Raw genomic sequence first — 26,460 nt, 5'->3', positions numbered from 1 at the left:
TTAAACTCGAGTAATTTTTTTATTAGATTTTTTTTAAGCTGACAGCATCTTTTTACGGGGACATTGTTGGGTAAAATTTTATGACCCTCCTTTATCAACTAATACTCCTTAGTTGATTAAAACAGAGAGAATTTTTCAAATCCAATGTAATTTTCACTATTATTTACTTTTTACATTTCTCCTTTCTTGGACAATGAAAATAGACTAGTTCTTGCAGTTCCACTTTTGTTAGTAGTCAATTTTATTTTTAGGGTCTCGTGCACTAACTCAGCTGTTTTTAGGCTGCAAAACCTGCAGATGAATAATTTAAATCACAACATTTTTTTTCAAAATATAACAAAAAAAGGAATAGCAAAACTCAGGACAGGGCGGAGGGGGTGTTTGAAGTGGGATGTAGCCCACAAAAGCTTATGCTCTAATAAATTTGTTAGTCTCTAAGGTGCCACAAGTACTCCTGTTCTTTTTGTGGATACAGACTAACATAGCTGCTACTCTGAAATCTAAAATTTTGTTGCTAAATGAGGGTCTCTAATATGATTTGTTCAGCTGGAACGGTGTTTGCAAGCTTTTGCTGCACCCACAATCTTATCTTGCATCTTATAGTCTTTGATTTAATCTTTTCAGCCATTGCTATATGCTGTGGTTACCATCTGTCTAATCTAAGGTACTTATAGAATGCCAGTCACCGCAGTGTATAAGCACCACGGTAATGTCACTTATTGCTACAAAGTGCAAGAGATATGCAATGTCATGCTGCAGCGGCAGCAACCGAGCCTGCTTAGTTTACCAAAAGCAACTTCCCTTTTGACAGCTGACAAACTGGATCAGTATCACATTGAACAACAGGGTCAGGCTGGCTTAATACGGGCTTCTATTATGTATGTGTCTGTCTGTTCAAAAAGGATCGTGCTTGTAGAGATCCCATAGCCAAATTGCTTTTTAAAGTTCTTCATTTTGCAACCCAAACAAACAAAATGGAGGGCCAAAACAGGCCCGCTACAGTAAAACAGGGTATTGTGGTAGAATTCAGTCAGTACTTCCTGGGGCATCACCGCAAACCGATGGAGCTGTGGAGAGGTGAAAGAAGAACATGAGGGGTGCTCATCCCCTAGCCCTTGTGATGGCATGATTCACTCAGTGGGAACAGTTCTGGTTTTCTCTGCATATCTGTCCATTCTTGATTTAATTCAACTGCCTTCTACCTACCCCACTCATACTCTGCAATGGTTTCCACATGCAGGGTCCAAATCTGTAATATTTTCACTATCGTTTGGTACTGATTCCATTGGGAGTTTTGTATAGCATAAGGGCGAGGGCCCATAATGTCCTGCCCGCTGCCATAATCCTGGTGGTATAGGTGATGTAAGGCTGCATGCTGACATTTCTAAGAGCCCATCTGCCAATATTTGAAAACTGTAAATAAGGACACCCCCACCTCCTTTTAGTACCACTGAAATTCACTGGATCACAAGAGATTTTCGGTGGACAGCATGTGGACAGAGGATATATTTGGGTAAAAACATAATAAGGACAGTTCTCCTAAATAGAGGCAATGGTTATTAATATTTATTAGCACTTATTATGTTGTATTAAAATATCCAAAAGTACGTGAGGTTCCTCACACAAGAGAATAGGCCCAAAATCTCAAAAGTGACTAATGATTTTGGGTGTCTCCATTTTTTTTGAAGCCCTACTTTACACACCTAAAAGGGGCCTGATTTTTCAGAAGGTGATGAGGACCCGCCCTCTGGAAATCAGTCCCCTTTAATCATAGAATACCAGGGTTGGAAGGGACCTCAGGAGGTCATCTAGTCCAACCCCCTGCTCAAAGCAGGACCAATCCCCAATTTTTGCCCCAGATCCCTAAATGGCCCCTTCAAGGATCGAACTCACAAACCTGGGTTTAGCAGGCCAATGCTCAAACCACTGAGCTATCCCTCCCGCAGGTTGTTTCAGGTTGGGCACCCCAAATCACTAGGCACTTTAAAAATGTAGGCTATATACTTTACCTTTCTAGTTAGGTATCTTTATTGCCTCCATCACTAGAATAGCTCCAGGGATGTGGTTCCTGCATTGGGGTATATCTACACAGCAGCTGGGATGTGTGATTCCCAGCACTGGTAGATAGACACATGCTAGCTCTGCTCAAGCTAGTGTGCTAAAAATAGCTATGTGGCTGCAGTGGTATGGGCAGTGGCTCTGGCTGCCTGCTTGACCCTCTGGATATATACTCAGGTGACTAGCCTGAGCCTCTGTCTGTGTTGCTGTGGCTACACTGCTATTTTTAGGTGCTAGCTCGAGCAGAGCTAGCATGTGCACATCCACTTGTGCAGGGAATCGCACCTCCTTTGGGAGCTTGCAAGCTGATTTCAGACATGACTCAATGAAGGAGGTATCAGAACACATGCCGGAAGAAAAGGGAGGAAGAGCAGGTTTTCCAGCAATGAGATTACATAGTTACTCAGCAAAGGTTTGTGCACATGGAAGTATAAAGAGAAAATCATTCAATTTTTTGTAAGTAAATGTCTTTGACTTGACATGCAGGTAGAGGTGGGTCTGAAGGAGGGATGAGGAGAAGGAAAGGGCTTTGCGCAGCAGCACTTCTGGAAGGCTTCCATGCAAAGGGGGTGGTGTAGAAAAAGGTGTAGATACGGTGGTTAGAGAAGTGGATGAATAAGGTGTTGAGGTTACATCATTGGTAGAGTAACAGGGGTGGCATCTCAGAAGAGACAAGGTCAAATAAGTATGCTAAGAGTGATATCACTGTATTTTCTTTCAGCAAAAGAGCCCTCTTCTCTTTTAACTGACTACTTCCTCAAGTGTGCAATCTCTCTCATAGTGATATCTCCTATGAAACAGTGCTCTCCTTGTGAGATAAGCACATGTCCATCTTTGCCTCCCCGTTTGCGTGAAATGGTCATTACACCTCAGCATTGTTGGTGCCAAGAGCATTGCGGGCAAAACACTGCATCCCCAAATCATGGCAGCATCCTTATAGTGCATCAATTCTGTTCTGTTTGTTTTTTGATTGGAGAGCTTTTAACTTGCATCTTAGTTTGAGTGTCCGGCCTGTTTGTTCCAGTGTTGCTGAGTCTTTTTTTTTTCTATGCTTCACATGCCCTTCACTCCCCCACTGAGTGTTAAAAAATTGGCTTATAACAGACTACGTCCCACCTAATTCTTATTGAAACAGTTGTACTTTACCTTTTGTTTAAAAACAAAAAATCCTCAACTTACATGGGAAAAAAACCCCAGTCTTCTGTGCAGGCACGTTAGCTAGTTTACATAAATTTTTATATTTGAACATTTAAAATGGAAAAATGTATACTGTGGATGGATGCATGGTTAGATATTATGCAAAATGTCATTGATCTTGCTGAGACACAGCACTCATGCTGTAGTAGATCCATTCATGTGGTATCAGGGAGACTGAAGTGTTCTCCTACTGGTTTTTTAATTAATTATAATTCCTGATGTCAGGTTTGTGTCTATTTATTCTTTTGTGTAGAGACTGTCCGGTTTGGCCAATCTCTCTGGTCACTCAATAACAGACTTAAAAGTGGAAATTCTTCAACAGCAAAAATTCACAAACAGACTCCAACGAGAAACTGCAGAATTAATTTGCGAACTGAATACCATCAAATTAGGCCTGAATAAAGACTGGGAGTGGATGGGACATTACAAAAACTAATTTCCTCCTACTGTTACTCACACCTTCTTGTCAACTGTTTAAAATGGGCCATCCTCATTACCACTACAAAAGTAATTTTTCCTCCCTTGGTATTCTACTGTTAATTGTCTCATTAGCACTGACCCCTCCCCCCCCCCTCATGGTATGGCAACTCCCATCTTTTCATGTACTCTGTATATATACCTGCTACTGTGTTTTCCACTCCAAGCATGTGATGAAGTGGGTTTTAACCCACAAAAGCTTATGCCCAAATACATGTGTTAGTCTCTAAGGTGCCACAAGGACTCCTCATTGTTTATACTATATCATGTAATTGTGTGGTTTTCTTATTCTGCAAAGTGTCTGCTCTCCCTAGAATGCAAGACCCTGGCCAATAGAATAGATGTAAAGTGTTCTAAGGTATTACCTTACTATTCCTCTACCAAGATTTTATATAACAATTATACTTTTACATACTTCATCTGGTTACCATGTGTTGATATCCTTTGGCAGGGGTGGGCAACCTGAGCCTGAGAAGGAGCCAGAATTTACCAATGTACATTGCCAGAGAGCCATAGTAATATGTCAGCAGCTTCCCCCACCCCTACTCCCAGCGCCTCTCGCCCACCGGCAGCCCCGCCGATCAGTGCCTCCCCCTCCCTCCCCATCAGCTGTTTCGTGGCGTGCAGGAGGCTCGGAGGGGGAGGAGCGAGGGCATAGCAGGCTCAGGGGATGGGGCGGGTAGGGGTGGAGTGGGGGCGGGGCCTGGGGCAGAGCAGGGGGTTGAGCAGCGAGCACCCCCCGGCACACTGGAAAGTTGGCGCCTGTAGCTCCAGCCCCGGAGTCAGTGCCTATAAAGGAGCCGCATATTAAGTTCTGAAGAGCCGTGTGTGGCTCCAGGGTCACAGATTGGCCACCCCTGTGCTATGGTATTTCGCTTGCCATGATTTTTATGTGTTCAATTTTTCTACAAAATCTTTTTTTTTTCTTTTTAAATAAAATAAGTGATTGCCAAGGTTCCTTCCCCACTCCGAACTCTAGGGTACAGATGTGGGGACCAGCATGAAAGACCCCCTAAGCTTATTCTTACCAGCTTAGGTTAAAACTTCCCCAATGTACAAACTTTGCCTTGTCCTTGAACAGTATGGTGCTACCACCAAGCGTTCTAAACAAAGAACAAGGAAAGAGACCACTTGGAGACGTCTTTCCCCAAAATATCCCCCCAAGCCCTACACCCTCTTTCCTGGGGAAGGCTTGATAATAATATTCTCACCAATTGGTACAGGTGAAAGCAGACCCAAACCCTTGGATCTTAAGAACAATGGAAAAATCAATCAGGTTCTTAAAAGAAGAATTTTAATTAAAGAAAAGGTAAAAGAATCACCCCTGTAAAATCAGGATGGTAAATACCTTACAGGGTAATCAGATTCAAAACATAGAGAATCCCTCTAGGCAAAACCTTAAATTACAAAAAAACAAAAAAACAGTAATATACATTCCCTCCAGAGCAGCTTATTTTACAGGCCATTAAACAAAAGAAAATCTAACACATTTTCTAGCTAGATTACTTACTAACTTTACAGGAGTTGTAAGACTTGCATTCCTGATCTGTTCCCGGCAAAAGTATCGCACAGACTGCCCAAACCCTTTGTTCCCCCCCCCCCTTCCAGATTTGAAAGAATCTTGTCCCCTCATTGGCCATTTTGGGTCAGGTGCCAGGAGGTTACCTTAGCTTCTTAACCCTTTACAGGTGAAAAGATTTTGCCTCTGGCCAACGGATTTTATAGCACTGTATACAGAAAGGTGGTTTCCCTTCCCTTTATATTTATGACAGTGATACTACCTGAGCCCTAGAATAAGAGGGCAGGAGGGGGAGGATGTATGCAAAATCCAGAATGGTCTTCAGCTCACCCTCTCATAGCAGGTTTGCCTGTGAAATATTAAACCAGCATGAAAAGTACTGAAAACTTATTTTTATAACTGTGATTAGCAGATACAAGTGACTGAAATACGGCGGGAGAAGATTTGTTCAGTAAGAAGGTAGATTTCACTTCTCAGAGTGGAACCACACTTTAAGGCTCTGGGAATTCTTCATTGACATTCACTTAAGGCTGCCTCTCATTCGGAATGTGTCCTATTGAGGGTAAGTATTTTCTCGCATAGGTTTATAACTTTGTTCAAGAAGATGTGATGATAAAGCACAATGGCCTTTTAAATGTTTCTGTGAAAGGGGTCATGTTACTCTCTATATATTACTCAAATTCTTAATCACAGCAAACAGCAGTCATTAGTTTTTGTGAGTATAGCAGCTAAATGAGCCAGTAACGTAGCAGTCATGATACTATACAAACTGAGTCAGGATATCAGAAATATACATTGGAAATGTATGCTTCTTGTAGTGTCAGTGTAAATATTTAATACTTTTTTTTAGAAGTTAAAGTCTTTCTGAAGGTTATAGAATATCAAAAGTTTTTTAATTCTTCAGTATTGCAGTGAGATTTCTGGTCAGTGACTCTTCTGCATTTCTAGTAGCTCACTCATGCATGCCTGCTGTTAGTGTATTTATGCAACAGTCGCTAGATTTCTTGTGCCACCCTCCAAAAGTGCGCTTTGCAGTTAGCGGTCCCTGTCTTCTATTATGGGACAAACCTTGCTCACTTTCTTCAAGGGGGCAGGACCTTTAAAATCAATGGGACTACAGCAGTAAGGGTTGTAGGATTGGGCCCTAGAGTATCTTCAGTTACCCATGGTTTCCATACAGGGTGCTATCGTAACCAGGTGTTGAATACTTAAAGGTCATATAATATTGGCAAGGAATGTGTGGCGAGGTACCCCGGTGCCTGTGCTGCTCTATGGCCAAGGCATAGACTATGTAATAACGTTAGCCTAAGACACCTCAGTGGATACCCGAGCAATGAATTTTGTCCAAGGGGTTTAACAGTATTATGTAATGAAAGCGCTCCCTCCTGTATAATTTATGTAGCTAACTATCTATCATGTCATTGATCTTTTGCGGGAGGTATTTGGGGAGAAGGAGAATAAAGGAGCTGTCTTCAGAGCGTGGTTTTCCCATAAAAAATATACTGTGAATTTCCATAGCTACTGTACAGCTAAACTCTAAGTGACCTATAATCATTGCTTTTCTTTGTTATTTTGTTTAATTCTCCTTTGGGTAAATCTTTCTTCTCTCCAGTGGATGAGTCTGGGCTGATGCCCATCTGTTTCCCCGTTTAATCTCACAGCTCTTCTCCTCTTCTACAAAGCAGATTTAATCACCCACACACTCGTATTTCAAAAGGGATGACAAGAAATGTGGCCTCCTCCCAGACTCATTGGACACTGCCACGTGAGTGTATGGAGAGAGCAATGAGTTTCTTTACCTCCCTCTTTGAAAATCACGTGCCAGTTTTTCAGCTGGTATAAATGGGGTGTCGTTCCATTGATCTCTATTAACGTCAGTGTCATTAGAGAGGAGCTAGCTCAGAGTTTTGCATAAATGCTGAAGTGACCAAAGCAGGTTGTGGGGGTGTGCTGTATAATTAAGTTATGATTTATTAATATTTCACCGATCCCATTTCATATAATTTTACACTTCTGCAACAAGACAGAGGTGGGGTGGGTTGTATCCTAAACAATAGGATGTGAGACTCTGGATGAAATACTATAGCCTGTGTAATGAAGAAGACCAGTCTAGACGATCATAAAGGTCCTTCTGACCTTTAAATCTCTCATAGATGCTTTGATGGCCCACTGGGTGCTTCACAGTCTTTAGTGTATATATTCTCAGAACATCCCACTGTGGTAGAGAAGTGCTGTTTATCCCCATGTTATAGACTGCGGAACGAGGCAGAAGCAATTTAAGTACAGTCTTTCCTTGCAAAAGCTGCCAGGGTTGAATCATCCCCCCTGCGTCTGTGAGCAGCAGAGACCCAGAACCCAGACATATCTCCACAACATCTTCCTCCAATCCCGCAGAGGCCTCTCTGCGCAGATCAGACTCTGAGAGGTAGTGAGCCAGGAGTATGACAGGTACAATGCCTCCCGGAGCTCCACTCAGCGCAACTGAGTGCCGCCACGGTGCTACGCTATTACAGATTTCAGTGTATGCTGTCCCCTGCCGGGCTGTTGCAGAGTAGAGGGTGCTCTGTCATGATGTAAACCCTCCGCTCTGCACCTTTTTTGCAGAGGTTTGTGCTGCTATAGATGATGGTCTCATGTGGCCTTTGTGCTTCCCAAGCTCAGAGATTGTGATTTTGCCTGGCCCCTGCATAGCGGCAGGAGTGGGGACTAGGGTCGCCACCTGTCCAGGTTTTCCCAGGATCATCCCTTTTTATTCAGTGGCTGCTCTGGGAAATCGAGAAGGGTGCTTAGTGCCAAGGCTGGATGTAGCCTCCCAATTCAATGGGTGCCCTATACTAACCTGCCAGGGGGGCACTTACCACCCACCGCAGCACCTTCTGCCCCAGCACCATAACTGTAAAGTGGCCTGGTGAAGCGGGGAGGGTGCTGTGTTTGTTATATTATATGGGATAACTTCTCTAATGCAGGATGCTTTATCATCTTGTTGACCATAACCAAACTCAACCAGTGACCAAGAAACATGGAGATGTTATTGTATGCAACCCCTAGGCAGAATTAGGGTAGGAATCATTACACCATGAGGCTAAAGATACAGTATCAAAAGAAAGCAGGGGAGTTGGTTCTGGTCAATCTTGCATTGATTTTTGCTGGTGTTACTCCAGTGAATTCAATGGAGATACTCCTGCTTATGACCAGTGTGACATCAGAATTAGACCTGGTGTTCCAGAATCTCAACAGGTGTCAATTGGTATAGCTCCATCAGTGCAACTGTTCCAATTCACACATGGTGAAGAGCTTGCTCTGTTTTTTGATTGTTGGCATTGTATCCAGTGTGTTGCCTTCAGAACAAGGGCTGCTTTTAAATAGCAAAGGTATATGTGTATTCTGAATATTATTATTATTATTATTATTATTATTATTGAATTTTTATATAGCAGCATGTGCATGCTGGGGACTTCAGAGAAACAAGTGTGCTCCGTAGGACAGGGAGATCTAGCCCAGCCTAATAACACGACCAATGGACATCAAAGCATGGCAGTGGAAAACAGCACATTGACTAAATTTGGGTATTAAGAGTCGTGCACTTGAGAGAACAATTTTAGCCTTTTATTTATTTGTCTGTCACTCTCTTTGCTAAGGTTTATTTTAATTACCTTTACTTTGTGTCAAAAAGGCCAAGGATTGGTTGTGACAGGTACACAGCAAAGCAGCATGTGGGCACATAAGTTTTAAAGTGTCACCTCTATGATTCATCTGGTCTCTTCCCAAAACCCACTGGAGTATGTCTGTATAGTTATATAAAGAATGGAAGAGATGTATGCAGCTATTTAATCTTCTCACACCAGTGCGTGAAAAGACTGAGATCATCGCAGTTACATCAAATAACCCAACAGTTATATTTGTATTAAAACATGTACAAGTGGGGCCAGATTTTCAACAGACTCAGCATTTTGAGTGTTGTACTCTTTTCAAAATCTGGCCAGAAGTGTCACAACAGGAGCTGCTGGGTGCCCAGAGCTTTTGAAAATCTGCCCCTTATTAGGTGCCTCAGTGGGAGCTGAGCCCTTTTGAAAATTTGCCCCCAATTCTGAGCATCGAGCACTTGAAAATTTGGCTCTGAATGTTTATCCATCTTTATAAAATATTTTGAAATCTGTGAATGAGAAGTGCTACTCAAAGGTTGTCTATTATTATTATTTATTATGAATTAACTTGCCGTTGTGACTGGAGCTGAAAACTGAATAGGAACCCCCCATAGGCCCTAACTATAGTAGTGTACTAGCCAGGGATGCTGTAACATACCTTAAAATAATGTGGTACTGGAAACTGTGAGTATTAAGAAGAGGGGGGAGACCAGGCTGTTTTGAAAATAATCTTGAGGTTTATGACTCAAGTAAAACAGTGAATTGACCAAATCAGAATGGGAATATCCGCCGATCCCAGAGGAGACAATCAGACCATACTCATTCTAGGACGCTAAGGGTCGTTCTTGGTACTCTGGCTAGTAAGGTTGCTGCTTTCTGGAGTGAAGGAAATGTGCTTGTAACACTGTTCTGTGTTCCATATAGAAAAGATACTGCATAGAGCTCCTGTCGGGACGCTCTCGCGTTATCAGAACTTCACTCAGGATCAAAGGATTAACTATATAGAATCCTAGCTTGGACTAGACAGTGAAACTAGCTTGTGTCATAGCTCCAATGGGGGAATGAAAATCTATCAAAATTGATTTTGCTAAATTTGAAAAGGGGAGACAGGGAAGGTTAAATTAAAAAGAAAATAGTAGAACGGGGTTATTAGGAAAAAACCTTACTATGGAAACATTATTAAATGTGATTTAAAAATCCAAAGCACCGCAGTTAAGTAAGTATATGTGTTTGTGTGTGTGTGTGTACGCGCGCGCACATGTGCTGTTTGTACCAGATTATATATAAATAGATTTTCTTCTTTCAGAATTGCAGATGCCACAAAGGAAACTAATCTCCTCCAACTGAATGGTCATCAAGGATGTGAACTCTGCTTTTTTTTGTCTAGCTGGGTGAAGAGTTTAACAGCGTGGGCTTGCACCTCCTTTGGTTTTCATGATGGCAGCAACTAGTGGAGAAAGCCAGCTACAGAGGATTATCAGAGATTTGCAAGGTATGGTGCCTGTTGGCAGATTAAATCTGTAGGCTGGCCTGCATTCCTCATATTTTAATTGAACAGGGGGAGTGTTTGTCTGATATCTGTGTATGGCATTGTAACAGGAAATTGGACTGTTCTGTATAGATGTGACTCTGATTTCAAATGTTACATAAAGTTTACTAAGCCTTTTTTGGTAGGATCTTAAATTATGTCTGTTTTACAAAGAAGAAAAAATTCTCTCTGGTTAGGATCTTCTCTCACTCACAAGTCAGGAGTAACACCACTGAAGTCAACAGAGCCAAACGGCTGTAAATAAGTGCAGTGTCAGAGTGAGGATGATCAGCTCTAATTTCTTTTTACTATTTTTTTTTTAAATGCACACGATGGGTCATTCATTGTTCACTAAGACAAATACCCGGTTCACAGTACTGTGCTTCAAACAGTGATGAGAGGCCTCCGTGGGAGGGGAAGAACAGGAAGGAGGATGAGTGAGGATTTATCCTTGGTAATCAAATAGGGCATGAGGAAGAAGATCCAGGAAGGATGGTCTTACGGTTAAGGCACAGATTAGTTAGGAGACTGTTGTTCTTTTTCTAGTTTTGCCACAGATTTCCTGTGTAGCCTTGAGGAAGGCACATAGGCCAAAATGTTCAAAACTCATCAGTGGTTTTGGATGCCCACCTCTAGGCCTATTTTTCATAAGTACCAAGGACCCACAACAAGCCAAAGTTTGGCTTTCAAAAACTGAAGCACCTTAAATCAGTGGTCAGTATTCCTGCGCCTCGGTTTCCTCATCTGAAAAAATGAGGACACTTGTGTACCTCGCAGATGTTGTCAAGCCTTAATTCGTTAATGTTCATCTAACACAGGGGTTCTCAAACTTCATTGCACCGCGACCCCCTTTTGACAACAAAAATTACTACATGACCCCAGAAGAGGGGACCAGAGCCCACTGCCCTGTGCTGGGGGGGCCAAAATCCGAGCCCTGCTGCCCTGGCAGGGAAGGCCAAAGCCGAAGCCAGAGCTCCATCGCCCTGGATGGGGGTGGGCACAGCCAAAGCCCAAGGCTTCATCCCCAGGAGAGGGCCTGTAACCTGAGCCCCGCCACACAGAGCTGACGCCATTGGGCTTTGGCCCCAGGCCCCAGCAAGTCTAATACCAGCCTTGGCGACTCCATTAAAATGGGGTTGCGATCCACTTTGGGGTCCTGACCCACAGTTTGAGAACCCCTGATCTAGCAGATTGGCTCCTAAAACAGAACGTGCGATATAAGGGCAAAGAACTGTATTTCTTTTTGTCTGTGTGTGACTGTTCAAATGGGCAACAGCTGCAACGGAGGTGAAATTTAATCTTTATTTTATTTATTTATATCATTAAAATGAGCATCTTCAACCACTGTTGTTTTTGACAACTCAAGGGGAATAGGACATGATATATTAGAGCCATTCCTTACACCTGTCATTGCTTCCTTCTCCAAATAATCCTTTTCCCCTCCCCCTTTATTTTTCAGATTAAAAATATAAATTGGTGAGCCGGGAAAGGCAAAGTCTTTTAACAGATTTAATAAATTACAGGAGGCGATTTAGGTAGGGAAGATGGCATTACGCAGTCTGGACGATAGAGTTCTTGAAATGTATTGGAGACAGTGTTTTTGTTCCAGAAAGTGGAGGAAGTAACCCGGGGAACAGCCATTTTAAATTGATTCTGACCTACTGGGAGGAATTGGTAGCGAATCTGAAGGTGGAAGGCAATTTGGGTGAAAGTGATCATGAAATGATAGATTTCATGATTCTTAGGAAAAGAAGGCATGAGAGCAGCAGAATAAAGACAATGGAGTTCAAAAAAGCAGATTTTAACAAACTGCGAGAACTGATAGGTGAGGTCCTATGGGAAGAAAACTAAGGGAAAAAGAAGTTCAAATGACCTTGTAATTTCTCAAAGAGACAATATTCAAGGGACAACTGAAACTATCCTGATGCGAAGGTGTCAGGGTTCCTTCCCCACTCTGAACTCTAGGGTACAGATGTGGGGACTTGCATGAAAGACCCCCTAAGCTTATTCTTACCAGCTTAGGTTAAAAACTTCCCCAAGGTACAAACTTTGCCTTGTCCTTGAACAGTATGGTGCCACCACCAAGCGTTTTAAACAAAGAACAGGGAAAGAGACCACTTGGAGACGTCTTTCCCCAAAATATCCCCCTAAGTCCTACACCCCCTTTCCTGGGGAAGGCTTGATAAGAATCCTCACCAATTTGTACAGGTGAACACAGACCCAAACCCTTGGATCTTAAGAACAATGGAAAAATCAATCAGGTTCTTAAAAGAAGAATTTTAATTAAAGAAAAGGTAAAAGAATCACCTCTGTAAAATCAGGATGGAAAATACATTACAGGGTATTCAGATTCAAAACACAGAGGATCCCCCTCTGGGCAAAACCTTAAAGTTACAGAAAACGGGAATAAACCTCCCTCTTAACACAGGGAAAATTCACATAAAACAAAAGATAAACTAATCCACCTTGCCTGGTTTACCTATACTGGTTGCAATATTGGAGACTTGGATTAGGATGGGTTGGAGAAGATGGATTTCTGTCTGGCCTCTCTCAGTCCCAAGAGAGAATAAACACATAAACAAAAGCCTTCCCCCTTCCCCCCTCCCGCCCCCCCCAAAGATTTGAAAGTATCTTGTTCCCTTATTGGTCCTTTGGGTCAGGTGTCAGCCAGGTTAGCTGAGCTTCTTAACCCTTTACAGGTAACAGGATTTTGCCTCTGGCCAGGAGGGATTTTATAGCACTGTATACAGAAAGGTGGTTATTCTTCCCTTTATATCTATGACAGAAGGAAAGATAGGAAGAATGGTAAGAGGCCAATATGGCTCCATCAGGAGCTCTTTAATGACCTGAAAATCAAAACGGAATCCTACAAAAAGTGGAAACATGAACCAATTGCTAAGGAGGAGTACAAAAGAATAGCACTCATGTGTAGCAACAAAATCAGAAAGACTAAGGCGCAAAATGATTTACACTTAGCAAGGGACAGAAAAGGCAATAAGATTCTATAAATACATTGGGAGCAAGAGAAAGACAAAAGCAAGTGTAGATCCTCCACTTAGTGTGGAAGGAGAGCCACTAACTGATGACATCAAGAAAGCTGAAATGTTTAAGGCCTTAATTTTCCTTCAGACTTCACTAGAAAGGTTAATGGTGACCAGATACTAAATACAATTAATATTAACAAGGGATAAGGAACGCAAGCCAAAATAGGGGAAGAACAGGTATCAAGGTTCCTTCCCCACTCTGAACTCTAGGGTACAGATGTGGGGACCTGCATGAAAACCCCCTAAGCTTACTTTTACCAGCTTAGGTTAAACCTGCCCCAAGGTACAAACTATTTTACCTTTTGCCCTTGGACTTTCGCTGCCACCACCAAACGTCTAACACCTGTTACTGGGAACGATTCCGTTTGGAAACGTCTTTCCCCCCCAAAATCCTCCCAGATCTTACACCCCCTTTCCTGGGGAAGGTTTGATAAAAATCCTCACCAATTTGCATAGGTGAACACAGACCCAAACCCTTGGATCTTAAGAACAATGAAAAAGCATTCAGTTTCTTAAAAGAAGAATTTTAATAGAAGAAAAAGTAAAAGAATCACCTCTGTAAAATCAGGATGGTAAATACCTTACAGGGTAATTAGATTCAAAACATAGAGAATCCCTCTAGGCAAAACCTTAAGTTACAAAAAGACACAAAAACAGGAATATCCATTCCATTCAGCACAACTTATTTTCTCAGCCATTTAAAGAAATCAGAATCTAATGCATATCTAGCTAGATTACTTACTAAGTTCTAAGACTCCATTCCTGTTCTGTCCCCGGCAAAAGCATCACACAGAGAGAGAGAGACTTTTTTTCTTCCTCCTCCCAGCTTTTGAAAGTATCTTGTCTCCTCATTGGTCATTTTGGTCAGGTGCCAGCGAGGTTATCCTAGCTTCTTAACCCTTTACAGGTGAAAGGGTTTTTCCTCTGGCCAGGAGGGATTTTAAAGGTGTTTATACTTCCCTTTATATTTATGACAACAGGTTAAAGAATATTTAAATAAGTTAAATGTATTCAAGTTGGCAGGGCCTGATGACATTCATCCTAGGGTACTTAAGGAACTTGCTGAAGCAATGTTGGAATTGTTAACCATTATCTTCAAGAAATCCTGGAGGACTGGTAAGTTCCTAGAAGACTGGAAAATGGCAACCATAGTATCTATCATTAACAAAGAGGACCCGGGGAATTACAGATCAGTCAGTCTAACTTCAATACCCGGAAAAATACTGGAACAAATTGTTAAACAATCAGTTTGTAAGCACTTGGATGATAATAGGGTTATAAGGAATAGCCAGCATTCCAAATCAACCTAATTTCCTTCTTTGCCAGGGTTACTGGCTTAGTGGACAGGGAGGAAGCAGTAGATGTCATATATCTTGATTTTAGTAAGGCTTTTGACACAGTCCCACATGTCATTCTCATAAACAAACTAGGGAAATGTGGTCTAGAGGAAATTACTATATGGGGGGTACACAACTGATTGAAAGACCATACCCAAAGTGTAGTTATCTATGGCTCACTGTCAAACTGGGAGGACGTATCTAGTGGTGTCCTGTAGGAGTCAGTCCTGGGTCCAGTAGTAATTAATATTTTCATTAATGACTTGGTTAATGGAGTGGAGGGAATGCTTATATAATCTGCAGATGAGCACCAAATCTGGAGGGATTGCAAGCACTTTGGAGGACATGGTTAGTATTCAAAACGACCTTGACAAATTTTGAAGTTCTGAATTCAACATGATGAAATTCAATGAAGATAAGTACTAAGTACTTCAATTAAGAAGGAAAAATCAAATGCACAACTACAAAATGAGGAATAACTCGTTGGATGGTACTTCTGCTGAAAAGGATCTGGAGGTTATAGGGGATCACAAATTGAATAAGAGACGACAATGTGATGCAGCTGCAAAAATGACTAATATCATTCTGGGGTATTAACAGGCATGTTATATGTAAGATACAGGAAATAATTGTCCTGTTCTACTTGGCACTAATGAAAGCTCAGCTGGAGTACTGGAGTGTCCAACTCTGGGTGCCACACTTTAGAAAAGAGGTGGACAAATTGGAGAGAGTCCAGAGGAGAGCAACAAAAATGATAAAAGGTTTAGAAAACCTGCCACATGAGGAAAGATTAAAAAACTGGGCATGTTTAGTCTTGAGAAAAGAAGCTTGAGGGGGGCGTAATACCAGTCTTCAAATACGTTAAAGGCTGTTATAATAAGGATGGTGATCAATTAATTGTTCTCTGTGTCCACTGAAGGTAGGACAAGAAGCCATGGGCTTAATCTGCAGCAAGGGAGATTTACATTAGATATTAGGAAAATCTTTCTAACTATAAAGGGAGTTAAGCTCTGGAACAGGCTTCCAAGGGAGGTCGTGGAATCCCCATCACTGGAGGTTTTTAAGAAGAGGTTGGACAAACACCTGTCGGGGATAGTCTAGATTTACATGGTCCTGTCTCAGTGCAGAGGGTTGGACTTGTTGACTTCTCGGGGTCCCTTCCAGCCCTACATTTCTATGATTAAGACTTTTCCACTTGAGAAAAGTGTGAGGGATCCTTAATGACCACAAATGGTCGAGGCTTTGGGTTCATGCCTCATATGAAAGACAAGGCAAAGCCATGAGCTGGGACTCTGACTCTCTCTGACACAGTATAGAGACCCCACTTGAGTTCCAATAAGAAGGGATTTTGTTCCCTCTGTGGATTTCATGCAGTAATGAATAAAGCTGGGCAAAAAAAAATTCAGCGAATAGCAAATTTACCAAAAAATGATTTTTTTTCCCAGGCACTGAAACTATTCACAAACTATGAATTTGGCAAATAGTTTCAGCAGAAAAAAATGGAATATTTTTTCCCCAAAAGAAAATCCATTTTGAAAAGAAACATTTTAACTTTTCATTTTGAAACATTACATTTTGAAATTTAGCTATCTTTATTTTATAAAAAAGGATAAAAACTGCCCAAAACAAAAAATGGAATAAATTTAATTTTGGATCCAAAAACATCCCAAAAATGAAATGAAACCAAACAAAAAAATTTTTGTTTCATTCTAATTTTTCATTTCAGGGAATTGTTATCTAAAACTTTTTTTCCCTTCATTTTACTTTTGGTGAAGAAAATCTCAAAAATATCAGTTTTGGTTCAAAACAAACTGAATTTTTTTATTATTCATTTGGTTTGGCCCCCACACCGACAAATTGAGTATTTGTTTAGCTCTCCTTCATTACTAGAGCTTGAGACCTAAAGCCCAATTAGGCACTGAGAAAGAATTTTACAGAAACCTGTAAAATCAGCAATTTACGGTGCTACTCAGAAGGATAGCCCTTTGCGATGGCAAAGTCCACTTGGAGACAGCAGAGTTCCATGCCTAATTATTACAGGATTAGCCTATTTATTTTCATTTGTGTATTGTAGCCAGCACACTCTGAAACTTCCAGAATAAAACGTTGAGGAGGTAAATATCCTGAGTGAAGGACAGTTCTTATGTTAGAGAATCTGCTGATCCTCTTCAGCAGCTTACACTCTCCATCCTGTTGAATCAGAATTCCCATTGCCCCCGTGCAGGGAGATGTATATACAAACTGAAACAATATTTTTTCTCTAATAAAAGCAACAGGGGGGAAATACTGGTGGGGCTCTTCAAAATTTCACAGTTGGTTTGCTCCAGTGCTATGAGTTTCTAGGGAGAAGGGTTTACAGTCTACTTATTTCCAGCAGGGTAGAAACAAATAAAACAATATAACAAATGGATACAACGTAAACTGTAGATTTTTGTTTTGCACACCCTGGGACTATGAGTCTATCAGCAAGATCCTGCACTGTCATTAAGGCTTGGTCTACTTAACAGAGTTAGGTTGACGTAAGGCAGCTTACCTTGACCTAATTATGTCAGTGTACGCACAACAGCCTTGCTCCCGCCGATGTAAGGCTACATCTACGCTACAGCCAGGATTGACGCTCTGAGATCGATCCACCAGCAGTCGATTTAGCGGGTCTAGTGAAGACCTGCCAAATCGACAGGTGATCGCTGTCCAGTCGACCCCTGTACTCTACCTCTGATGAGAAGAGTAAGGTAAGTTGACGGGAGAGTTTCTGCCGTCTACCCCCAACAGTGTAGACCCCGCGGTAACTCGACCTAAGGTTATTCACGCAGTGGGAGTTGTGTAGAGTAGGTTGACTTACCGCGGTAGTGTAGACATAGCCTTAGTGCCCTACTACACCGACATAATATCTCTACCTCCATGAGAGGCATAGGGCTTATGTTAGTATCGCTATGGCTACGCAATGTCTCTGTAGACACTGTGTTACTTACATCAGCTGTTGGCTCCAAATTGACAAGAAAGCATGGGGCGGCAGTGGGCTCCAGCTAGAGCCTGGCTGCCCCCCATCCCAGATCCCTGCTCAGGGAGCCGAGAAGCAGCCCCTTGCTCCTGGCGGAGAGCAGGGAGGTGAGAAGCCCGGGTGGCTACCTCTTGTTCCTGGCAAGGAAGCGTGAAGCCCAGGGGAGCAGGTGGGCTCCTAGCGGGGAGCTGTGCAGAGCTGAGAGCTCTGGCTCTCAGCCCCCCACGCTGCCCCTCTTCAGTCGGTGAGGACACACATCCCCGATCGAAGGTGGGTAGTGTGAACATCAGCCATCGCAGGTTGTAAATTGATCTAACATAGGTCGACTTCACTTTAGATATCCCCTAAAACACTCTGACTGAAAAAGTGAATACATACACACAATGTAAAGAGAGACACCCCATTTATTTATTTCAAAATGTTTGTGTATTCAACCCCAAACATCATTTATCTTTAGTCACCTATTCTGGTGTCTTGTTTTAAAGATGCTGTGACAGAGTTAAGCAAAGAATTTAGAGAAGGAGGGGAACCAATCACCGATGACAGCATCAACTTGCAAAAGTTTTCCTACAAGCTTGAGTACCTTTTACAGGTAAGTGACACAATCATATGTAGGGCCCCACCAAATTCACCGTCCATTTTGGTTAAAGTCATGGTCATAGGATTTAAAAAATCATAAATTTCATTATTTCAGATATTTAAATCTAAAATTTCCTGGTGTTGTAACTGTAGGGGTCCTGACCCAAAAGGGGTTGCGGGGGTCACCAGATTATTGTAGGGGGTTGTGGTATTGCCACCCTTACTTCTGCACTACTGCTGGTGGTGGCGCTGCCTTCAGAGCTGGCTGGCTGGAGAGCGGCAGCTGCTGGCCGGGAGCCCAGCTCTGAAGGCAGAGCCACCGTCAACAGTAGCACAGAAGTAAGGATGGCATGGGATGGTATTGCCACCCTTACTTCTGCGCTGCTGCGGGCCAGGCGCTGCCTTCAGAGCCAAATGCCCGCCTAACAGCCACCGCTCTCTGGCCACTCAGCTCTAAAGGCAGCGCAGAAGTAATGGTGTCAATACTGCAACCTCCCTATAATAACCTTGCACCCCCTCAACCCCCCACCCCGTGGTTCCCTTTTGGGTCGGGACCTCCAGTATGAGAAATGCTGGTCTCCCCTGTGAAATCTGTATAGTACAGGGTAAAAAGTACACAAAAGACCAGATTTCCCGGTCTGTGACGTGTTTTTCATGGCCACAAATTTAATAGAGCCCTAATAATATGGGAGAACTGGACTTTCCTTGATCTGTATTGTTCTCTTACTTTTAAGGTTCAGTAATGAATCTAGTTATTAATTAAAAAATCAGAATGTGTTCTAACTAAGTACAGTACAGACCTCTTGCCTTTTAGTTGTTGGGTTCCCGTGCATCAATACTTATTGCACCTATTACAATAGAAAGTAAATATGCTTATGTGAAAAAGCAATGTATCATAACTAGTAGGTTGCTTTTGAGAACACAAGGAATTTTGCATTGTATGGGGAGCTTTTATAACTTGACTTTGAAACATGCCATTTTACATTATCACAGAAGCTCTTTGGTAATAAGAACGATGACCTGTTTTAAGGGAAAAAATAATTATTTCATAAATATAATTACCTGTATAATATATAGGTTTTTGCAAGCAAAAACATGACTTTGCTATGAAAAATAGTTTTATAACATCGAAAATATAATACAAAGAGTAGGGTTTTTTCAGGTGAAATGTCTGTTTTTTTAATCCTTGATCAAAAACCAAGTAAAAAGGAAAAGTTACTTTGCTGTGAATATCTTCAGTCTGGTTAGAGAGACAAGGTGGGTGAGGTAATATTCCTTATTGGACCAATTTCTGTTGGCGAGAGGGACATGCTGAAGAGCTCTGTGTGGCTTGAAAGCTTGTCTCTCTCACCAACAGAAGTTGGTCCAATAAAAGAGATTACCTCACCCACCTTGTCTCTCTAATATCCTGGGGTCGACACAGCTACCACTATACTCCAGTCTTCTTAGTCATTTTATGAGTCATTGGCTCACAGTTCTCCACTCCATGAGATCTGGATTCATTTCATGATTCTGTAAATGGCTCACTCTGTCTTTGGAAAAGTCACTGAACCAGTCTGTTCCTCAATTGGTCTGTAAAATGGGGATAATACTGCATACCCACTTTTTGTTAAGCATTTTGTGATCTATGTTGAGTTCATTGTAAGCTGTATGGATTTATGTACCTATTTTTCAGTACCTTATCTTCAATGTATTGACCTATATTTGTGCACTGTATTAATATTGGAAATGCTGTAAATCCCAGTGATCAGTTTATGAGTTCTGAATAGATTTGAATGGCTATTCTTTAATTTAGCTGATTATTTAAATTAGGGCTGTCAATTGCAGTTAACTCAAGCGATTAACTCAAAACAAATTAACTCGATTAAAAAAATTAATTGCGATTAATCGCACTGTTAATAATAGAATACCAATAGAAATTTATTATACTTATTTTTTGATGTTTTTCTACATTTTCAAATATATTGATTTCAATTATGGCACAGAATACAAAGTGTACAGTGCTAACTTTATATTATTATTTTTATTGCAAATATTTGCACTGTAAAAAAGAAACAAAAGAAATAGTATTTTTCAATTCACTTCATACAAGTACTGTATGCAATCTCTAACCAGAAAGTGTGACTTACAAATGTAGATTTTTTTTTTGTTACATAACTGCACTCAAAAACAAAACAATGAAAACCTTTAGAGCCTACAAGTCCACTCAGTCCTACTTCTTCTTCAGCCAATTGCTAAGACAAAAAAGTTTGTATACATTTACAGGAGGTACTGCTGCCTGCTTCTTATTTACAATCTCACCTGAAAGTGAGAACAGGCATTCACATGGCATTTTTATAGCCAGCATTGCAAGGTATTTACGTGCCAGATATGCTAAACATTCATTTGCCCCTCCATGCTTTGAGCACCGTTCCAGAGAACGGTACACTTTGTATTCTGTGTTGTAATTTAAATCAGTATATCTGAAAATGTAGAGAATATCCAAAAATATTTAAATAAATGGTATTCTATTATTGTTTAACAGTGGGATTATAACTGCAATTAATCAGTTATTTTTGTATCTCGTGATTAATTTTTTAGTGATTTGACAGCCCTAATTTGAATTTGTCTTTTGAACTGTAGAGCAGCATTTAAATTCATCAAATTGTATTGATCTAGAATGATGTCTGTTCCCTTTTTTGATGTGCACACACATCTCCTGTTAATTAAAATTAATAGCTGTGAATGTGAATATCAGTGGGAGAGAAACATAGAATAACTCTGTGTTTCAGTGTTTTAAATTTTTCTAAGTGTTTCTTCCTTTTGAAGTTTGACCAGAAAGAAAAGACCACACTGCTGGGGAACAGAAAAGACTACTGGGATTACTTCTGCGACTGTCTGGCTAAAGTCAAAGGAGCTAATGATGGGATCCGCTTTGTTAAGTCTATTTCAGAGGTAAGTAAAGCAGACTGATTAATCATCACAATAGGCAGTTCATGTTTCTGCATGTCCATTGGGAGAGCTACAGAACTCAAAAGAAAAGTAGGAGAAGGAATGGGACTTTTTTTCTGTCTTTGCAGAATGTAAAACCAAAAGATAAGTGACTCCTATTGTTCATCACATTTCTTAGGGCTAGATTGCACAATCCTTATGCACGCTGGTGTACTCTTCCATGCAGGTGTAGTCCCATTGACCTCAGTTGAGTCCTGAATTATTTTAAATTACATTGAGTAGGAATGGTGACCCTAGCCTTTGTTTGCCAGAAGCTGGGAATGAGCAACAGGGGATGGATCATGTGATGATTACCTGTTCTGTTCATTCCCTCTGGGGCACCTGGCACTGGCCACTGTTGGAAGACAGGATACTGGGCTAGATGGACCTTTGGCCTGACCCAGTAAGGCCATTCTTATGTTCCTATGTGTTTTCAGTTACACTAAAAAAAAGAAAACGTTTGATGAATGGTGGGCAAGGTCTTTGTTTAGGGTTAATGCCTACGATTTAACAATGGGGATACAGCAGAAATGAAATCAAGGGGGCAATTCCTGCCCTCATGTGCACAGGTTCCCTGAGGGAAGGATTTGATCGAGTGCAAGAGGAAAAAGTAGTAAAGTTTTACCATTCGTGTCACCTTCCTGTAGATCAATAGGGTTGAATGGGAGTCACTGATTAGAGAATTTGGTCTTATGTCTCTACTCACTTAATACTTGCACGGTGCGTTGGAGATATAAAATACCATGTGACTGTTGAGGATTAAGATTATTGTTATCGCTTGAGGTGAGTTGACATGAAAGGACTCAAAGTGAAATGGTTTGTATTGGGCTAAGCAAAGTACATGTTAGTAAGTAACACAGTAATAAAACCTAAATCCAATATCAACAGAGTAGCAACCCTTTATCTCTAAATCTATTAGTCAATGAGGTAAGCACTGCAAGAAGTTTTTAATATTGATCCTTTGAGTCATTAGAGTAAATTTAAATCACTTGCATAAGGACTTTCCCCGTGGGTAAGTGGAGCACTGTTGTTGGTTATGCTGATTGTTGTCCTGATACTTGGTTTTGATGACTCCTAGGGTATTTTATTCCCAGGCTGCACCAGGCTGCACTTGTTGATAAAGAAGTTTTCATCTTTTCTGTCAGAACTTCCTAACAGCAGCCTTGACTGCTGTCATCATGCAACTTCTCTGCATGATCAGAGAGCCAGCCATAAGGCTAGCATGGCTGCCCCTAGCGTAGCTAGCCCCTATGTTCCCCATCCCACTTCTTTCTCCTCATACCCTTCCTTCAGGCTTCCATTTGGTTTCAGGGGAACCCCTTCTCCCCACCCAGCTTTCTCTCATAGCTTTGGGGTATGAAACATTTCCCCAACCCCTCTTTCAGCTCCAGATCCATCTTCTTCCCTTTGGTTCTTTCAATGAAAATTCCAGTGCATTTATATTGTACAGCTAGATAAACGCCAGATTCCGATGTATCTTGTTTGGCTGCACATGGTTGGAGGGGCAGAGACACCAGAAACCTTCCACCTCCATTTGTACAGCCAGGCAAGAGCTTCCTCGAATGAGCTCATCTGATGTATTACTTTTTCCATTCCTATGGTACTTGTACTTGAATTTTGGTTTGACAGCAGAAACATAACTAGTTATAAATTCTGTCTCCTCTCTATCCACCAGATACCAAAATCTTCCTTGTCTGCCTTAAGATTTCTGTCCTTTTTTAAAAACTATGTAAGAAGTTGTGACGTTCCCCTCTGGTGTTATCTGGACCAGTGATCTGCTAGGTCACTCCAATCCTTGACTCTGGGAGCCAGCCTTACCCTGCTCTGCTGTGAGAACCCCCACTCCTGGGCTGTTCACGCACAGCCTCTGGCATATAAGGTGCTCCCAGCTACTTGCAACCGAATGGCACTAGTTAATGTCTCCAGTCCCAGACAAAACCCTAGGAACCTCTGTCTTGCTGTGTGCAGTTATGCCAACTGGACACTGCAAGCTTATATGAGTTCGTCAATTTAACAAAGAAATTTATATATGCCAGGCTTGTTATCCCAAGGGGAGTCTCTGACACACTGCAAACCAAATGCACTGCTTCAGGTAGAATAAACAAACAGATTTATTAACTATAAAGGTAGATTTTAAGTGATTATAAGTCAAAGCATAACAAGTCAGATTTGGTCAAATGAAATAAAAGCAAAATGCATTCTAAGCTGATCTTAACACTTTCAATGTCCTTACAAACTTAGATGCTTCTCACTGCAGGCTGGTTGATTGCTCTTCAGCCAGGCTCTCCCCTTTGATCAGCTTCAGTCACTTGGTGGTGGTGTCTGTAGATGTAGGTGGAAGAGAGAGAGCATGGCTAATGTCTCTCCCTTTTATCATGTCCTTTCTACCCTCTTGTCTTTACCCCCCTCCCTCCCCTTCAGAGTCAGGTGAGCATTACCTTATCGCAATTCCAAACTGACCAAAGGAAGTGGGGTGACTCCCTCAAGAGTCCAACATATTCTTTTGTTGCTGCCTAGGCCAAAGTCCTTTGTTCCTGTGAGGCTGGGCTGGGTTTGTCCCATACCTGCCCTGATGAGGTGTGAACTGCCTCTCTGCTCTTGTAGAGTTTTTGCCTGGACTTATTTTAAAACCATGAGGATACATTTTCAGCCTCCTAACTATATACATGAAATTATAACCTCTAACCTTACTGTAACAATTACTATAACATCACTATAACAACCATGCTCAGTGCATCATGAGCCTTCCGAAGACACCCAACATGATAAACTTCGCATTGGATGCCACACAATTATTTTATAAAGATGAACATGAGGGTGTATGGTGTTCCCACAAGATACAGAGCATTACAGACGTCCTTAAGTTTCAGCATTCAAAAATATGTTTTATGTTCTTTAATTTCATAATAAACACAGCTTCATGTAGTTGTTATGGTTTGACTGTGACAGAAATTTCCTGTTTCACTTTCTATGGAGCCACAGAAATTTGTAGGTGGAATGATTTTTTAAAATAATTTTGTTTATTTGCGGTTTATGATTTAAAAAAAAAACCAGTCAGCTGTTTCAGATAATACGTTTGTCAGATTGTGTTCTTGAAGTGAAACCGCAGAAGTCAGAGGAGCGAACTCTGCTATTAAGATATTTAGGGAGGGTGTCTCTCAGGGTCACCGCTAATATTGTTTCCTGGAGCCCAATTGCTATACATGTTTTTGGCATATGTTCATAGAAACGTTAATAGCTCACTTGTCAGTGTGCCATTTATAGATGTTTATAATTGGTGCTTAAAGTTATCTTCCTGTGGCTTGTTTTTCCCAGCTGAGAACATCTCTTGGTAAAGGAAGAGCATTTATACGTTACTCCTTAGTACACCAAAGGCTGGCAGACACCTTGCAACAATGTTTTATGCATACCAAAGTAACAAGGTAAATGCAAAGGTACTGTAGTGATGCATGAGAGATATCTGGAGACGAACAAACAGTGAAACATGGGACTGATTCAGCGCCGCATGAAATAAATGGAAAACCTTCCATGTGGTTGGCTCAGAGAACTGATAATAGGGTATAAAGCCAGTGTAATCTAGGTCACTGTTTCACACCCATCTTAGGTCAGTAAATATTGACATTTGTTCAGTGGCCTATATGAAATGTGTTACTGGTCCAAGACCAGTTCCTCTTAGACCAGAGTCAATATTGCAAACTGCCATTACAACTGGTCCTAGTCTGCACCTTTGTTAGTACTCTCAGTAGAGGGGTCAAGGAGCAAATGGGCATTGAAACTAAACTATCCTTTCATCTTTTATAGGAGCAAGGCAAAATAGCAGGGTAGTGTGGGGAAGCTTGCTCTGCTGCTGTCCCTTCTTATAATTTCAGAAGGTAGAGTATTGTAGCCTTCAGGGCTGTAAATATGGCACCTTTATAAAAGGCAGAAAGTCATTGAAATTTAAAACACAACCACCTGCACTAGGACTTGTTTTTCTGTCCAAGTTTTCTGCTTTTCCATACTTGTTGGCCAGAGCAAAGTAATGATAAACATTAGAGTTTAGCATCTATAACTTGGGGGACCCTACAAAGGCATTTTTGAACCTCTAGTTCATTATAAAGCAGAGTGCTTTGTGCCTGGAACATTTAAAAACTATATGGTGTTTTGTGCATGGTACTTACGCACCTTACATTTTTTTAATCTTTACAAGTGCTGGACATCTGTGTTCAGATGTAGCTAAAATCATATGTGGAAATGAATTTGGAGGTAGTGGACAGAGCCCCAAATGATAATTCTGTACGTCACTAAGTATCACACAGTGAGGTACAATGTAACATGTTGTAGTCTTTCTGGTCAAGAAAAACCAAAGACTGGAATAGCAAGAGTTTAGCAAGTCAGGATGGATACGCACGGACAAGCTTTCAGTTTTTATCTTCCTTTTCAATGTATCTAATTCTGATTGCTGCTACCAATCACTTGTTGTCATGAACATTCAGTTTACTCACATTCAAAACATAAATGTCAGTTTACAGAGTACCATGTGATTATCCATTATATGGCAAATCCATCACCCTCTCCAGTTGCCTGCCAAAGCCCAGAGTAAAAATGTTTTGTGTAGGGTTTCCCCATAGGAGGAATCCATAAGCTTCATTAGCTCCTACTGCCACCAGGAGCTGCCCTCACTCCCAACAAAGAGGTGGTGTGGGGGGCAGGGAATCTGATTGATGTCGATTGCATTTGCAGTGGATCTTGGCAACTTTTCTGGGAAGTAACAAATAATGTTTCATTTTCTTGAGAATGTTGCAGGCGCTCCCCTTTTATTTATTACTCCGTGCCATTTGGTTCTTCTTTTAGTGACTGGTACTATGCAAGAAGTCCATTTCTGAAGTCTAAAATGAGTTCTGACATTGTGGGTCAACTCTATGAGTTAACTGAGGTTCAGTTTGACTTGGCATCAAGAGGGCATGACTTAGATGCTGCTTGGCCAACATTTGCCAGGTAATGTAGTAAAATTTTACTGTTTTCGATACAGTTAGAGCCATAACACACATTCTGTGACTTGCAGGGGTGAAAGTAAGTTAAAGGACTTACCGGTACACCGGAGTCCTGAGCAGGGGACGTGGCCTC

General features: G+C 41.4%; 1 protein-coding gene across 13 annotated transcripts in view; it reads left to right on the top strand.

Moving 5' to 3' along the window:
* Positions 1-26,460, top strand: part of FYCO1 (FYVE and coiled-coil domain autophagy adaptor 1) — an 85,230-nt gene that overhangs the window by 2,477 nt on the left and 56,293 nt on the right. For 4 of the 13 annotated variants that reach the window (XR_006288913.1, XM_043540785.1, XM_037890255.2 and 1 more), the window contains exons 2-7: positions 5,664-5,813; positions 10,202-10,387; positions 18,291-18,397; positions 21,193-21,318; positions 24,670-24,776; positions 26,188-26,331. Coding sequence is in view for 12 of the 13 variants with exons in the window: in XM_043540785.1 (XP_043396720.1) it covers positions 10,330-10,387; positions 18,291-18,397; positions 21,193-21,318; positions 24,670-24,776; positions 26,188-26,331 (542 nt within the window). In the remaining variant the exon portion in view is untranslated. Of the gene's footprint in view, positions 1-5,660; positions 10,388-18,290; positions 18,398-21,192; positions 21,319-24,669; positions 24,777-26,187; positions 26,332-26,460 lie in introns of those variants that run through there. The other 9 variants (XM_037890256.2, XM_043540786.1, XM_037890257.2 and 6 more) reach the window with 7 other exon arrangements.

This window comes from Chelonia mydas, chromosome 2 (assembly GCF_015237465.2).
Source record: "Chelonia mydas isolate rCheMyd1 chromosome 2, rCheMyd1.pri.v2, whole genome shotgun sequence".
Classification (NCBI taxonomy): Eukaryota; Metazoa; Chordata; order Testudines; family Cheloniidae; genus Chelonia; species Chelonia mydas.
The sequence above is the reverse complement of the archived record's forward strand: the minus strand, read 5'-3'. Positions and strand labels throughout refer to the sequence as shown.